The sequence below is a fragment of the Carica papaya genome, chromosome 8 (assembly GCF_054855325.1).
Source record: "Carica papaya isolate Zhongbai chromosome 8, ASM5485532v1, whole genome shotgun sequence".
In the NCBI taxonomy this organism is placed as follows: domain Eukaryota; kingdom Viridiplantae; phylum Streptophyta; class Magnoliopsida; order Brassicales; family Caricaceae; genus Carica; species Carica papaya.
In genome coordinates this window covers 31,094,447-31,110,793 of record NC_142316.1, presented here as the reverse complement: position 1 = coordinate 31,110,793, position 16,347 = coordinate 31,094,447, and the positions used below count along the sequence as shown (strand labels likewise).

The 16,347-nt window shown below is 35.3% G+C and overlaps 1 protein-coding gene across 7 annotated transcripts; it reads right to left on the bottom strand.

The window, feature by feature from the left end:
* Nucleotides 1-4,432: 4,432 nt before the first annotated feature.
* On the bottom strand, nucleotides 4,433-12,584 carry BRCA2B (BRCA2-like B). Of its 7 annotated transcripts, none has more exons than XM_022053035.2 (20): nucleotides 12,368-12,579; nucleotides 12,094-12,243; nucleotides 10,683-11,687; nucleotides 10,459-10,583; nucleotides 10,226-10,368; nucleotides 9,771-9,893; nucleotides 9,496-9,693; nucleotides 9,339-9,420; nucleotides 9,190-9,240; nucleotides 9,021-9,096; nucleotides 8,748-8,859; nucleotides 8,589-8,660; nucleotides 7,898-8,093; nucleotides 7,635-7,820; nucleotides 7,225-7,367; nucleotides 7,103-7,165; nucleotides 6,795-7,005; nucleotides 5,259-5,417; nucleotides 5,079-5,166; nucleotides 4,433-4,853 (listed from the first exon to the last, which is right to left on the bottom strand). In XM_022053035.2, the coding sequence occupies exons 1-19, from the start codon at nucleotides 12,513-12,515 to the stop codon at nucleotides 5,110-5,112; spliced, it is 3,300 nt and encodes a 1,099-aa protein (XP_021908727.2). In that variant the 5' UTR covers nucleotides 12,516-12,579; the 3' UTR covers nucleotides 4,433-4,853; nucleotides 5,079-5,109. The 7 variants fall into 7 exon arrangements, 5 of the variants coding, with proteins under 5 accessions (XP_021908727.2, XP_021908724.2, XP_021908726.2 ...); XM_022053032.2 differs by having other exon boundaries at nucleotides 10,665-11,687; nucleotides 12,368-12,578; XM_022053034.2 differs by having other exon boundaries at nucleotides 10,665-11,687; nucleotides 12,094-12,240; nucleotides 12,368-12,578.
* Between the last annotated feature and the right edge of the window lie 3,763 nt (nucleotides 12,585-16,347).

The window sequence follows — 16,347 nt, the reverse complement described above, 5'->3', positions numbered from 1 at the left end:
CTGGTGAAACGAGAAACGGTTATGATTTAATTTATTGTTAATAAATGTGAATTTATGATCTGTTCTATATTGCTGATCGTGCATGAAGTTATGGTCTGTATGATATTATTGCTTATATAAATTGTTTTTATAAATTCTCCAATGGTAAGAAAAAGGGTAAATAGTTTATTTTAAATAAATGTATTGGTTTAAATCTAATACTCCATTAGTTGTTTTGATTTTCTACCAACCTTGACTTTTGTGCCAGTGATATAGTGTGATGTCCTTACTAGGCTAGTGTAGCTCATTCCTTATTTAACTATTTCAGATCAAGAGGACCTAGTTCTCGAGCCCGATCCGCAAGAAGACTGTGAGTAGATGCTAGATACTTTATAGTTTCCTTTGCTTTTCTCATTTCTTGTGTTTCTTTCAGAGAATTCATTCTGTGATGTTTGTTTAGTACTTTTAAGTTATTGTATAAGGGATCTAAACCTTAACTTTTTATTTCGCTTCCGCACTTAAATTATTATATATTTTCTTTTGGATTTCTGGGATCATTACAAAAACAAGAACACAAATAATATTGTGAAGAGTGAAATACAAACTCATGCTCATTTGGATAAGAACTTTAATCTGCCACCTTAAACCAACTCATTCATCTCCACTAAGTACTCAAAATCTCCTGTAATTACAATAAGGCAGAATTTATCTTTGTTATATGGCAAAAGATATTGACGCGATCCGACTAACAAAACAAAACATCTATTACCTGTCAATCTATCATTGATAATGCTTAAGCAAATACTGAAGATAAAATGAACAAAAGACCGAGTTATGATATATACTAACAAAACTTCAAAATTAGATTGTTAACAATGTCCAATTTTTTATGTTTTCTTACTCTTTTGTCTTTTTTTTTTTTTGTGTTTTCAGAACACGTGATAAGACTAATGTGTGAGGTTAAAATTATCAAACCTCATAATTTTTTGAAATGACATGAATGTTGTGGATGGAATTATCCTTCACTTCTTCTTCTTCTTCATGATCTCACCGATGAGCCTTCTTTGATGATTGGTAGAATGAATTTCAAACACTCATGTTTTTTTTTTCTTAACTGTCTTATTTTTTCACTACAAGTATTTGCAGCTGGTGATCTTCATATGATGTTTAAGAGATTTTAGATTTCGTTAACCTATTAATATAGATATTTAAGAATGAGAAAGTATTGATAGAAACTTAACTCTTCCTTAATACAAAAGGGATTTATAGAGGAAAGAAAATACATATATATGGTATACCATAAATACATATATTTACATGCACCTTAAAATTCATGTACCATCTAAACATGCATGTATCTTAATATAAATGTGTACTAAGAAAAGATCAACAATCATCTATGAGCTAGCTTGTAATGATTGATATTTATTGTTGTGTGTCAGTATTTGCTTTGCATAAACTTGAAAAGGATAGAAATTGTATATCATATTAATGTACATTGAACACAAACTTGAAATAGATATAAATTTATGAGGGAAAGTGTACAAAACCATGCATTTTTCTAACTTATATCACATTAATTGTATGGTGGACTCTAATTTTTTTTACTAAGTTAGGAATTTTTTATGTAAGTATTTGATGTGAAGATTTATGATATGCAAGTAACTTATTGTTTTGAATGACGTTTTATATTTTATTATATATATGATAATCAATAATTTTAATATAATAGTTATTAAATAAATTTTATTATATTTAATATTTTTATTAAATAATATCATAAAAATATTGAGATTAATTTTTAAAAAAACTTTGAAACGACCATAGAAATCCAAAAGGAAATATATAATAATTTAAGTGCGGAAGCAAAATAAAATTAAGGTTTACATTTCTTACACAATAACTTAAAAGTATTAAACAGTATTACAGAATTAATTCTCTGAAAGAAACGTGAGAAATAAGAAAAACAATGAAAAATAGAAAATATCTAACATCTACTCGCAATCTTTTTGCGGATCGTGCTCTGAAACCAGGTACTCTTGATCTAAAATTGTTAAATAAAGGATGAGATACACTAACTCAATAAATGTATCATACTATATCACCGGCACATAAGTAAATGTTGGTATAAAATTAAAAACTACTAATGGAACATTAAATTTAGTAAATTCATTTATTAATCATAAAATTATTTCTCGTTCACTTACTATAGTGAAATTTACGAAAACAACCTATAAAAATAATAATACCATACGGATCATAATTTTATGAACCATTAGCAACATAGAACGTATTATAAATCCATATCCATTAACACATCAATTAAACATACATGCGTTCAAAGCCATAAAATAAATCAGATACCATCATACATATAAATTGTAAAATCAATCAACAAACAACAGTAGATAATTTCTGGTTTCGATTCCATTAGCAACTCATAATTAATTATGCATGTTTACTAAAATCGCACAAAATACCACATTATTATTTATTTAAACTTCAATTCTATGATAGGGAATAGGGTGAGGGATTCTTACTCGATTTAACACCAAAGAGCTAAACGGTTTACTGCGCCTACAGAGGATCCCTGGGTTCCCTGAATTTTTCTCCAGAAATTGAAATGCTCTTATAGTACCTACAAATGTACCAAATAAACCCAAAATCAGTTCCAGGGTCCACTCGGCCAATTTCAGAAATTTGGCACGACGGAGGTCTGCCTCAGGTCGACTGTTTTCTGCCAAATTTAGCTGATTTTGCATCGATTCCTGCGAGCAAACACGTTAAAGGGTCTCGGTTGGCCAAAAAAATACTAAAAACTGAAACTCACAAGCAGCATGACTCTTTAATGCGGCGGCTCCTCCGGCTCATATTGCGGTTGGGTGTTTCGCTTCGGTCAACCTATAGAGAAGAAAACGATTATCACAATGGTGAAAAAATTACACGAAATGGAAATCGGCAATGGCCTCATCAGAGATGGTTTGTGAAATTCTCCGCAACGACGCCGCCGAACTTCATCGGTATTTTCCAGCCAATTCGCCAGTCTTTAAACTCCAATTTGGCCATAGGTGAGCTTAAAATCGAATTTCGTGCAAAAAAAAAAGTTTTTACCTTTTTTGGCGGTCTGAAAGAGTTTCGTTGCGGTGGTGGGTGGCGGAGGTCAGCTCCCCAGCGGCTGAGTCGTCTTCTTCGGCGAGGGTTCTGGCGGATAGGGTTAGAGTTTGGTACGGATGGAGGTTATTTATATCCATCCACTTTTGATCTGGGTCATCCATTGCTTTTGATTTGGACCGTCCGATCGCAATTAAATAGAGAGTGAATCTGGACCGTTCATCGCGATCCAATCTGGACCGTCTATCGTAATTCACTCTGGACCGTCCGATCGCTTTTGAATCTGGCCGTTCGATTTCGTTCGGGAGGGAGCGCATCCAGACCGTCCGTGCGCGCGAGAACGAACCTCAACCGTTCGATCGTGCACACGCAGATCACCCACGTGGCCCCCCCAACGTGGCCTACCGCGTCAGCACCTTTGCCACTTGGCGCATCTTGTTTAGTCAGGGCTGCTAACTCAGCATCTGACATGGCGAAACTTTCCAAAATTATATTTTAGCCCCTATTTTCTGATTTTTCTTTTAAAAATATTCCTAAAACCCAAATTTTCACCCATTTTTCCTAAAATTATTTTGAATTAAATACTCATTACATTTTATTTCATTTTTTACTCTAAATTAAACAAAACAAAATACAATAATACAAAATAAAATAATAAAAATTTATATTTATTAATTTTTAATCCCCAAAAAATGAAATTGTGGGTGTTACAACTTTTCTATCTTAAAATTTTAATTTCAAGTGAGAAATTTAATATATTAAACTTAATATTTTAAACACTAAATGTTAATATTAATTAATAATCTGGCATAGTAAGTCATATTTGATAAAATATATAAATTTTATTGATTAATTAACACATACAATTATTATAACATAATTTTTTTAAAATATATATATATATATAAATATGCAGTTTAACTTAAATTTATAATCTTTTATAAACTAAGAAATTTAGTGACCATTTAGCCAAAACCTTAATGATAGAGTTATATTATTCTTTAATAATTCTATCACCAACTCATTTAAAATTAAGTTGTTTAATTCTAATTCCCACATCACTTCATTTAAAAATTCCTTTCAGTCAAATATTCTCTTTGAAAACGAATTTCCATTCCATCAATGAAGCAAAAGTTAGGAATTATATTATATTCTAATTCCAAATACAATTGTAATGGAAATTAAGAAAATTAAGCCAGATTTGACAGATAAAATTCCTTTAAATTATTATCATTTTCTTAATTCATATATTTATTCCTAATTGTATACATAATACTAATGGCGTTTATATACTTCTGTATCATGTATGTGCGCAGATGTGTGTTACTTTAAGCATTAATAATTAAAAAAAGTAATTTTCATACATAAACATATACAAACTGAAAATTAAAAGAAAAATGTTTGCATATGTCAAGTAGAATATATCAAGTAAAAAATGCAAAGGAGAAAATTCCCACAAGATGGAGCTTTTGTCGGTCATATTTTTAATAGTACCGAATCCTTGAGTTGTCTGTATCTTGTCTATTGGATGCCTCTGATCGTGAGTCGTCAAGGGGAGCTAACCTGCGGAAAATCAACAATCTGGTGCCATGCCTCGGTCCAAGCTTCTCCCATAATGTACGTAAAGGACTTGGAGAATACAGTTGCATCAAATGTTTACATCATGCAGTCCATCTTCAAGATGCAACATGCCAGCATTCTTCCACGGGACTATTCCCGTAAGCGATGCTGCTTGTTTCATGGCTTCTCAATTTCAACGCTAGCTGCAACAAGTAAAACTTAAGAAGATGAGTTCCGCTAAAGCTAGCACAACTACTCACTAAAACTGACTTTTGTTAGTTTATTCAATTAGCAAGTATAGTACTTTCCCATATTAACACCAAAGTAGTAGAGACATTGATATTCCATCCTTGAATGAACCTGTGGCAGTAACAGACTTCTCTTCAACATTATCCAAAAGAACTAAGAAAGCAGAAAAAGCTGTTTACCAGTCATGTTCGAGTATGCTTCTTTCACCCCCTAGTCCTTACATTCACCGATTATAAATAAAACCTTCTCCTTGAGCTTCTGAATAGACTGCACAGTACCAAATAAATGCCAAATATAATCAAACAGCATGTGTTATACATCAAGGGATATCAATGTCGAGTTTTTTTTGTGATACACACCAAGCTAGAGATTCTCTGGACAGAAGCAGCAGCACTTTTGAGGTGAGAACAACGTGGAAAATCAAAACTCAAAAAATAAGATGAATTTTCTGTTGCTTCAGCAACCCAGAGTTCATTTTTCTGATCCTTGGCTTTCTTGACAAGATCACAGAATCCAACCTGTTCAAATATGACCATACATGTCACTAATTAAAGAAAAACATTGGGCTTCTCCATTAACCTTTGGTTGGGATAGTGTTTCAGGAACAAGTACTAGTTTTGACAACAGAATCATGGTTATTCAGAGCAGTGAATGGATGTTACGTTGATGTTGCTCCCTCCAAATTTGGTTTGAAAATCTTATATATAATTGTTGCATCCTATTTTTATAAATAGTGTACCCAGCACAGAATAAAGGTAACTTAGTAACTTAGGACTAAAAGTTAACTCAGCTCAACACTATATTTTGCATGGAGTGAATGAAACCACAATACTGAGGATGCTAAGAATTTTAAGCACACACTTTATAAGCAGCAGATCGTCATGTAAAATCATGATTTATATTATCAGGCTGCATCCGACCTAGTTTGGGTCTGTTCGTACTGTTCTAACTTCTACCCTTCTATTAGGATACATGATCTATAAGAAAAAGGAAAGACAACCTATGTAGGAAAATCAGAGAAGTGGCTCTTCAGTTGGAAAAAATTTTATTCACCACAAAACATAGTGTCATCCAAATCATGATTCATATATTATCAGGCTGCACATAATCTAGTTTGGGTTTGTTCATACTGTTCTAACTTCTAGCCTTCTATTAGGATACATAATAAGAGCAAGGAAAGACAAACTATATAGGAAAATCGGAGAAGTGGTTCTTCAGTTGAACAATTTTTATTCGCCACAAAAGATGGTGTTACAGATCCCAGCCAGCAAATTACAGACAGTTGTTCATGTCTGATGCAAGTTAAAGAAGGATTATCCCAATTTAATCTGTTTTTTTTTTTTCAGTACTATTTCAAATTTGCAAGTTCAGTTGGTCTTTTTCGAAGTCAGTTTTTTCAGTATCTTCTAAATGCAGTTTATTTCTTGTTTTCCAAACTAAATAGGGTGTTAATAAAATAAAATGTGGCAGAAAAATTTCAGAAAAGTTCTTCAGTACTTGGCTCTTGGAGATCTGTGTGTTCTCTCTAACTTACCAGAAAATTAATTTAAAATCGGGAACAAATAGAGAAGATCTAGAAACATTCTTCTTTAGTTTCTAACTTTTCTATTTCCAGACCCATTAGAAGATCATAAATTAGGGATTTTACCACATGGATATCTTTTTTCCTCATTAAAAGGAGATACATGAATAAAGTCATGGAATTTCAACTGATCAAAATATGCCTTTGTCCTATTCTATGGACTACTTATGTCTCCTGGTTATTTTGCTACTTTACGATATAAAAGTACCATCTTTGCAAGATTCAACCCTGAAAAATATAAAATACATTTTCTTTTCAGGAAGCAAGATAGCATACTGGAGTTTAACTGTTAATATGCATATATCATACTCACCAAGGATCCAGCAAGATTGTGATTGATTTGCAAAAAGGAATCGTCATCAACACATGGTGAGCAGAAGTTGATAGCAAGTAAAGAATTTGATATTTCTCCTGATTTTATATCTGAAACAGAACCATCTGTCACGAACACCCACTGTTTCCTTCGCTGAGCATCAATATAAACCTCTCCCACATACAGAACCCATGCAGCAATATCAAATTCACTGAACAACACAAGGAAGAATAGGAGTTAAGTTCAATACTTTCTGAGAAGAACAAAGATTGAAGCATCAGCATATGAAAGTTGAGAAAAAGATAAACCTTGAAAGAGGAACTTCACCCAACTTTGATAATGAAACAGATTTGCGTGGATTGAAAAATGGCCTGCATAAAACAGCTATAAGCTTGATTCAATTACAGTAAATATAAAACAAATAACGTACTCGAAGTGTTGAACTGCTTCAGGAGGCACAGGCTCCCACTGTGTGGTAGATCCTCTTGCTTGTAAATAAAGAGTTTCTGAATCTGAGTTCATTGGTATAAGCCCTTTGAAAACATATACCCGTCCTTCGACCAGTTCGCTTTGCTGTTATGGTTGTAAATAAATTTAAAGAAAAAGGTTGGAATCCAAGTGCTCAAGATTTTAGGCTATAGATAAAGGCAAGAAACATAATGAGGAGAAAACGATTAGACCATAGAAGTAAGAATGAAAAGAAATAATGAGAATTAATGAGAAAAAGATTAGCCTGAGAAAAGCACTCATGTAAAAGCATGCAAGACATACATATGCACCACAAAATTAAGCAAACAAATTATGTTGAAGGGGCCAAAGCAGTAGAAGTCAGTTGAAAACCTGCTTCTCCGTTGGATTCCAAATTGTTATCATGCCTTCCTTTTTTGTAATGCTCTTTCCTTGATGATTTCCTGTAGTTAACCCCGTAACTCTTACTCTCACAAACGGAGTGACTTCTCTCTCTCTTAAGCCAGTGTCTTCCAGAGCTTTCTCGATTGTTTTTTCTATCTCTCTTTGCCTAGATGCCTTAGGTCAAAGCAGTCATGGTTAATCACAACTTTCTGGAATAGATCTGTCTTTCAGAAAAAGCATCTGAAACTCACCTCTAATTTGGCTTTATATGTAGCAAATGATGTCAGTTGCTCTGGGCTCATTTCTGCCATTAAAACTTCTGGTTCAGCAGCCGTTTCAAGAATTTTTAAAATCTTCGCACCTTCACTATCACTGTCATTATGGATTGGGTAACTGTTGGGCCCCCTCTGATATTCAGATAAGATACCCTCGGCAATAACTGAGCGCCTGCAGATAAAGAAGATCCCCAAACATGAATTCCAGGATCTTTTGTGAAGGCACTGGACCGTGATCAATTCTGTTTTCTGTCATCCAAGGTGTGCCTTCAAGATCTTCAAACTCCAACTTGAGAAAAAATATTAGAATTAGAAAATTATCTCATCCTAAAATGTAATTATGCTCATAATAGTGTTTTCCTTCATCTATACTTTTACCTGTTTGATCACTTCTCTGTGATATTTATGATGTATACAAAGACATACAAGGAATGACAACACTCAACAAAATTTGCACGACCTAGGATAACATAGTGATATCATGACATGGAAATGGGCAAGAAACATTCTAGAAGAGGTACAAAAAGACTTTGGGGCTGAAAAGCAATAAACTAAAATGAAGTAAAGAGGCAGCATAGAGAGAAAATAAATCAATCACCAAACAGATGTAAAGTCAATGGCCAGGATCAACATGTTTTGAAAGAAATACATGCAATAAATTAAGAACCTTTGGTTGAATAGTTGCATCATTTTCATCTCCGTCTTCTCTGATCTGACTATAGATTTGCCATTAGTTAACCTGGACCGTAGAGACAGATAAAATTTACTACACTGGATACAGTATGCATACAAGTTTCTCAGTGATGCAGGGTGCATATTGGCTTACCTCTCCTTGTACAGTATAGGATAGACCCGTGTAACTCCAACTAAAGTACAAGGAACTGGGCCCCCATTTCTCTTGATGCACCTAAAAGCCAAAGGATCACCGACACTTTTGCCTGAAGGAACCAATTGAAAATCATGTATGAGTAGAAGAGATGAAAGTGCAGATGAGCTAAATCAGCTAAATATGGCCATGAGACATGAATAAGATATATAATCCATAATCAAAACATTGTTCACAAACTACAGAAAGGTGCATAATCAAAAAATTGCTTACAGAAACCAAGTCGATCAGCCCAGCAAGCTCTGTATGTCCCATTCATATTCAACAGTAAACTGACAGATTTTGATGCCTAAAGTTCCAGAGGGAGAAAATGTGAAGAACTTTGATTGGCAGAAAGCATCAATATTCTAAAAACTTAATCAAGTCCAAAGTCGTCAAAAACCTCGAGGGGTGAAATTGGCCCAACCCAACCAGATAATCCTGCTCCACATATCTTCAAAAGACAAATGAAATTTTAAGCAACAGTGAAGCCTGTCAAAGATGCCCTAGCAAGAGGATAGAAAACCAAGAGCACAGAAGATAAATGCTCACCCTAAGCTTCTGCCCCACAAACAATTTTCCAGAATGAAGCTGCTTTGACAACAATATGTCCAGAAGAGCACCTATTGAATACCTGCGAACCAAAGACATTTAAAATGCCAAATATATTTGAATGTAATCTACACCAATACATTTAGCATTTTCTTACCACCCATCAGTTAGTTCTACTTGAGCAAGGTTCTTGTCATCAGGCCCATTTGTTTCCATGGAATGATTACCAATCTTTTGTTCGCAACTTAGGTGAACGGCTGAAATGCAGAGCACCAACATTGAAGAAGTTGATGCATCCCCGTCAAGAATCCTCTTAATTGCAGAACGGTGACCATGATTTACTTCTCTCTCATATCTATGCAAATGACGCATAAACTGTGATCATAAATTCATATAGATAGAGACCAACAAAAGAGATAAAATTTAAGATACCTGTACTTTAGTTCCTCAAGCACATTGGATAGAGTCAAAAATTTCCCAGTTGATTTGGATGGATAGCATCTATCATAACATGCAAGTTTCCAAACTATCCACTTGTAGTGATTTCTGACCCACCTAGACACATTATAAGATAAAACTTGATGGACTCAAAAGCCAAACAAGAGGCAATCGATATATCACCTAATAACAAAGGTTTAAAAAAGGGATGTTTGTATAATACTAAAAAACATGCTAAGCAGAACCAATTATAGTCTTAGATGCAGAAAAATTATCTACAGTTGAAGCCTAACTTTCGACCAGCAATAAAACAATCATTCTAATATAACAAAACTATTTATGCAATTCTCAAGCAACAAGCTTCATGTCAACTCTGCATAGTTCAAGAGGGGGCTTCTGACTAAAAAGAACATCTTTGATTTCAAAAAGATCAAGAATGGGGAAACTACTCTTTAGACACATGTTGAGTTGAAGCTCCTGAGTGCACCAACATATGGAAGAAACCTTCCGCCCCAATGCTGTTACCAGAATCATCAGTAAACTCGTATTTATCTGCATTATCTGATCTTACTTGGTGCAGTGAATGCTCTAGCTGAAATTAGGGAATGTGAAGAGATTTTATTGGTAGGAAAACCAATTCATATAGGATACCCAATATAAAGTAAGGATGGAATCCTCTTACCTTGCTCTGGGCCAATGGCGGCAATACAAAATATTCCTTGATGTATACTCTTGGAACCTGAAATGGGTACCTAGTAGAGACCACCCTTCTGGAGCAGGAACGTTCTGATGACAAAGAAGACAAACCTGAAAAAGTGAAATTGTTAAGGACCGTAAGTTCAATGACTAACATAAGCAGAGTTACTTCAAGAGCCTCATCAATTTTACCATTGGAAACAGTTTTACTTGTTTTATTCAATGGAGTTGAGAATTTTGAACTGCGAGGTCTCTTGAATGGGGACATAGAACTTGCACTTCCAAGCCTCCTTTTTTCAGTAGCAGTTGGTTTATTGTTTATGTTAACTTTACCAACATGATTTGATATGTCAGTGAGGGGCATGCAAGAAGACTGTCCAAGAGGATTAATCCTTGAACCAGCACCTTTTTTTAAAGAATAATTTATTATTGACTGCAGTGCAGAAGACCGAACATCTAAGGGCTCATCCCTCGAAGATTTGCTACTACTCAAAGCACAAATATTTTCATCACTGACTGCCTCAAATTTCTCGATCAAGTTACTTCCCAGAGCTAAATTTTCTGAATTGAATGGTGATCTCAACTGCTTGTTAAATGATTGCAAAGGGGATATGAAAACCCTTGACACGCATACATTCTTCTCAGTTCCTTGATGAGAACAAGGAGTGTATTTATCTTGTTCCTTGTTCAACTGAATACCACCAGATTTCCTCAAGGAATCATCTGCATCCATCTTGTCCAAGAAATTCCCCAACTCTGGATCACCAAGGAGACTCCTTGCTCGTTTCAATGCATCACCAGAAACAGATAATGATCTTCCACCGGCTGTATGAAACTTCATTGGGGGCATCTTGGGAGTCGAATTAAGAATGTCATAATGCATCCCAGTTGAATTAACCTCACTGTTCAAATCACTTCCAGCTAAACATGCCTTGAAACTTGAGGAATGCATTTGAAATGATGAAGAATCTATAACCCCATAATTATTTGTTCCCTCTTTTGTATCTAAATTGTCCCGTCCTTTCTGCTCAGTGCAATCAGACAGATCTCTCACACACTCCCCTTGCAAGTTGCAATGAGCATTATCTTCTTCCAATCCCAACAGTTTCTTGGCTCTAACAAGACCGGCCGAAGAAATATTAACTGATTTTCCAGAACCCGTTTGGAAAAAAGAATTCAAAGAAACAAGGCCATTATCTCTTCTAAGCATATCACCTGCACAACAAATTGAAGCTAAAACAAGCAAGCTCCATAGTATCACAATCCTAAGTACTACTAATTTCTTGTACCAAAAATCATATCAAACTATACATTGTAGCAAGAAAACAAAAATAAATGCAACAGATTTCGCCGTCTCAATTCCAATGTCAATTGGAAAGCAAATGGCTAAAAAGCCCAGTAAAGAGTTCTTCAGCAGATATCCCGTTATTTTTCAGTTGAAATTTTTGCGATACAACACACAGTGAACGCATATTCATCCACACAAAAAATGCAACTTAGTCGCCTTATGAATCCCAGTATCAAGAAGATAGGGTTTTTACCAACTTTATATGAAGCAACAGAATGCAAACAAACAAATAGAAAGAAAAGAAAACACTGGAGCGAGTGAAAGAGCACACACCCGAGGAAGTAGCGCCATCGTCATCGAGAACAGACAACGCTTTAGCGATTGATGACTCTTTCAACACCACCGACTTACCTAGTGCGGTCCTGAACAACGGCAGTTTCTCAGCTTCCCGTTCACCTATCTCTAGAAGCTTTGAGCTTCCTGCTGTACACAGAAATTTCAAAAATATACATACACATATTTTTGAAATATATAGAGAGTGCGTGCGTGCGTGCGTGCGTGTGTGTGTGTTTGCTTGTGTAGGGTTTGGTATGGACGGAAGAGTCACCTTGAAGCAAGAGGTCAGCCATGGAAGGGAGCGGCGGGCCAGAGTTGATGAAGCGGTCATCGGATTTGGATGGGATTACTCGACCAGATGATATCTCCCACCGGAAATTATTATCGCCGGCGTCGGAGAAGATTTGCCAGGTAGACATTTCCCCAAATTTTGATTTCCGGGGCGCCAATGAATTAATTTTAAGCTCGAAGAAACGTTATTTGGATTTATACTCTATGAAGGCGGGAAAGATGAAAAGGGGGAAGGAATTTGGGCCTTTATACGTCGTCGTTGAGTTGACAGTAAAACGCCCGTAGTTAATTAGAAGTAGCAAAAGGGCCTAGTCCAGATGAACAATTTGGGCCCACAAACTAACTAAGCTATACACTACAAGTATTTATTAAATACGGTCTGATATTTTTGGTATCTATTAAAGTTGATAAATCTTGCAATACATTAGGGATTTTGTTTGAAAAATAATGTCATTGCTGTCTCTTAAAATTGAGACATAAATTTCCCCCAGAAAATTTTGAGATACGAAATGTGTAAACAAGATAAGTTAATAATTTTAATATGATTTATGGGAATTTAAGTCTAAATCTATTTGAAAATTCATATTTTGTTCAACTCAAATTTAAGATAATAATGGAAAAAAACTCTTTTAACTTCCTATGGAATTTTGTGTGTGATTAAAATAATATTATTCTATAGATAAATCACATTTAATTGTAAATTAATTAGTTAAATTTTGAGTTAGTGAAGCGACAAGTTGAAATTGTTGAAGAGAGGATTTAGGGGGTGGGGCCAGTAGGGGAGGGGTGCACCGGCTAGACATGGAAGTGGATTGAGAAGTAAGGTCCATTAAATTTGATGCGGGTTAGGTGCAGCGCACAATCATTTCCGGTTCTGGGCGTAGGTACATTTACTGATAATAGGATAGTCATGCTAGATATGTCGGGAAGTGGGCCCAGATCCGCTATGATAATCACATTTACACCCCAACATGATTCCTGGTCCCGCTTTGACTTGTTGACCCTATATTTTATCTTTTATTCTAAACAAGAATATTGGAAATTTAAAAATAATAACAGAGCATAATTTCTCGAGGTGCTTTTTTTTTTTTTTTTTTAACGAGAGCAGTAATATTATTATATGTGATAATTAATTTAAACGTGAGACAACAGTGAAAAGTACTTCTTTTATGCTACTAAAGTTTTAATTATATTATTTTTATTAGGTCATTTAATTGCTCTCTCTCTCTCTAGATGGTTTGCTATTTACCATATTTAATTATATTATTAATTATTTTTTAATTTTAACTCCATTGTAATTTCATAATTTCTCAAACGAAAAAGACAGCATATAAAAGAAAGAATTTAACTCCAAGAAACAAAAAAGATTGAATTCATGGTGCCCAATCTTGGAACTCCACGTGGCGGAATAGGAAATCAAAAAGATGAGATGTGACAAGCGCTCAACCTCCATGCAATCACCATTTGAACCAGGTGCCGTCTACACTTCAAAAATCTCAGTCCACTGAGATTCAAATAAAAGATTCTCCATTTTATATATATATATATTTTTTTTTATTCTAAAACAAATAATTAACATTTATATACATACATATTAATTTCTACTATAATTTTTTTAGTTTTTTTTTTCAATTTATTATATATATAATTCATTTAACTAATCCAAACCAAAATCGAATTGTTAAAATACTCAGGTCTCTAATTTTTTGAACTAAGACTTACTCATATATAAACCAATTTTGCCATATTTCATATTAACTCGATCTAACATTTTTGTTTATAACAACAATTAAACAACAACATATGTATTTTTAAAGGAGTATAAAAAAATATAATTATAATTTTTTTAAAAAATAAAATTTAATTTGATCATTATAAATCTATTAATAATATTAATTAATTAAATTAAATATTATTAATTAATCATTATTAATTTTATAATATATTTTTAAAAAATAAAAAATATTATATTTTAAATTAAATTTTAGGTTCATTAGCAAGACGTCATACAATATTTTATTATATCCTAAATGTTTTCCTACAACATTTTGTTGTTGCAACGCCCGGAAATTTGAAAAAAAAAAAATTTATTATTTTATTATTAATCATTTTAATTAGGTTTATAAAAAAATGTCACGTCAGCAGTCCCGGCCAATCAGGACCTGCCACGTGGCAAAACCACGTCGACCGGGGACGGGCCACGTTGGCGATCCGCGTACGCGCGATCGGACTGCCCAGATCAAGCGTGCGTACGGACGGCCCAGATGCAATCGCACAGACGGCCCAGATTCAATAAAAAACGGACGGTCCAGATTAAAACAAAATGGACGGCTGAGATCAAAAGGCAAAAGGGTATAAATAGAACCCCCACACCTGACCACAAAAACCCTAGCCGCCTGCCTTCGCCGGAGAAGACGAACCAGACGCCGGAGACGCCGGCCGCCGCCACCCGCCGCCGCACCGGGGAGATTTCCGACCGCCGATCGAGGTAAATTTCATACCCCCGACTCGTTTTTCCACGCTGATTTTTCCTGTGGCCAAATCGGAGCCAAAATCCCGGCCAAACGTGTAACGGCCCCGAAAATTCATAATGAAATGTATATTAAAAATATCAAATGCGGAAGTGAAGTCAAAATTTGAATAACATCCCTTACACTAAAACAAAAAACGTGCTCACAAAATATAAAAGATCAAACTACCTAAAGGAGAAACTTGAAAGTAAAAGCTACGAATATGACTATGGAGTCTTTAGGCGTCCCCTTCGTCGTCCTCCTGCGAAACCGGCTCAGGAACGATGTCCTCTTGATCTGAAATGATTAAATAAAGAATGAGCTACACTAGCCCAGTAAAGACATCACGATATCTCACCGTCACGGAGGTAAAGGTGGGTAGAAAACCCAAAAAGACCAATGGAACATAATTTACAACAAATCCTTTTATTAATAATAAAACATTTACCATTCACTTACCTCGGTGAAATTTATAAAACAATATACGAAAGCAATAACATCATCATCATCATTAAACCATATATATAAACTGTATAACATAATACCTATCAAGCTTTTCGTAATTCCATCGTTACACAACATATTTTCCTCATTTACCAGCCCACTAGTATCCATGGGGAACCATAGGGGTCCCGCTACCCGTTAACCCTTAACACTTGAAATCATATTCCAGAGCCGTCCTCATACCCCGTCCGGTATGGGTGCCAAAACACATAACATCTCCATACCCCGTCCGGTATGGGAGACCACAATCCCGGTAGGGTTCCATACGGACCCGGTCCGTCCACCATCTCCCAGGATATCTAGTCAGGCTGACCGCATTATAAAATTACCCATTTACATAATCTATCATTCTCTTTTCCCTCAGTCAGCATCATCAATCCACATACAAACAAGCAAAACAGTAATTTATGCCAAACAGACAAACATACAGCATCAATATCCCAGTCATTCAATCCATAATCGGTAAAACAGTAAAATATGCACACGAAACGATAAAATGAAAACATCAAACCTCATACTGCTTTTAAACTGTAAAACATGGCAAATAACAATTAACCGACAACCACACTATACTCGGGCTCCATTAACGACCTTAAGCAATTTCACACATTCGTTGATTCATGAAATACCGTTTTATCATTTATTGAACTTTAATACCGTGATAGGAAATAGGGTGAGGGGTCCTTACTCGTTTCGGGGTCCAAACACGGCTTCACAGTGCGCTTGCAGGCTGTCCCTAATTTTTTCTGAATTTTTTCCGGGGAACTGAAATGCACTACTGGTACCTGTACGTGTTCCAAAAAATCCCAAATTAGGCCCAGGGCCCCTTTCGGCCAATATCGCAACTCCGGCATGGCGGCTCCGCCGTGCTCCGGCGACGCGGCGGCGATTCACCTCGGGTTGGCCGTTTCCGGCCGAATTCGGCCACACTCGCATTGGTTCCTGC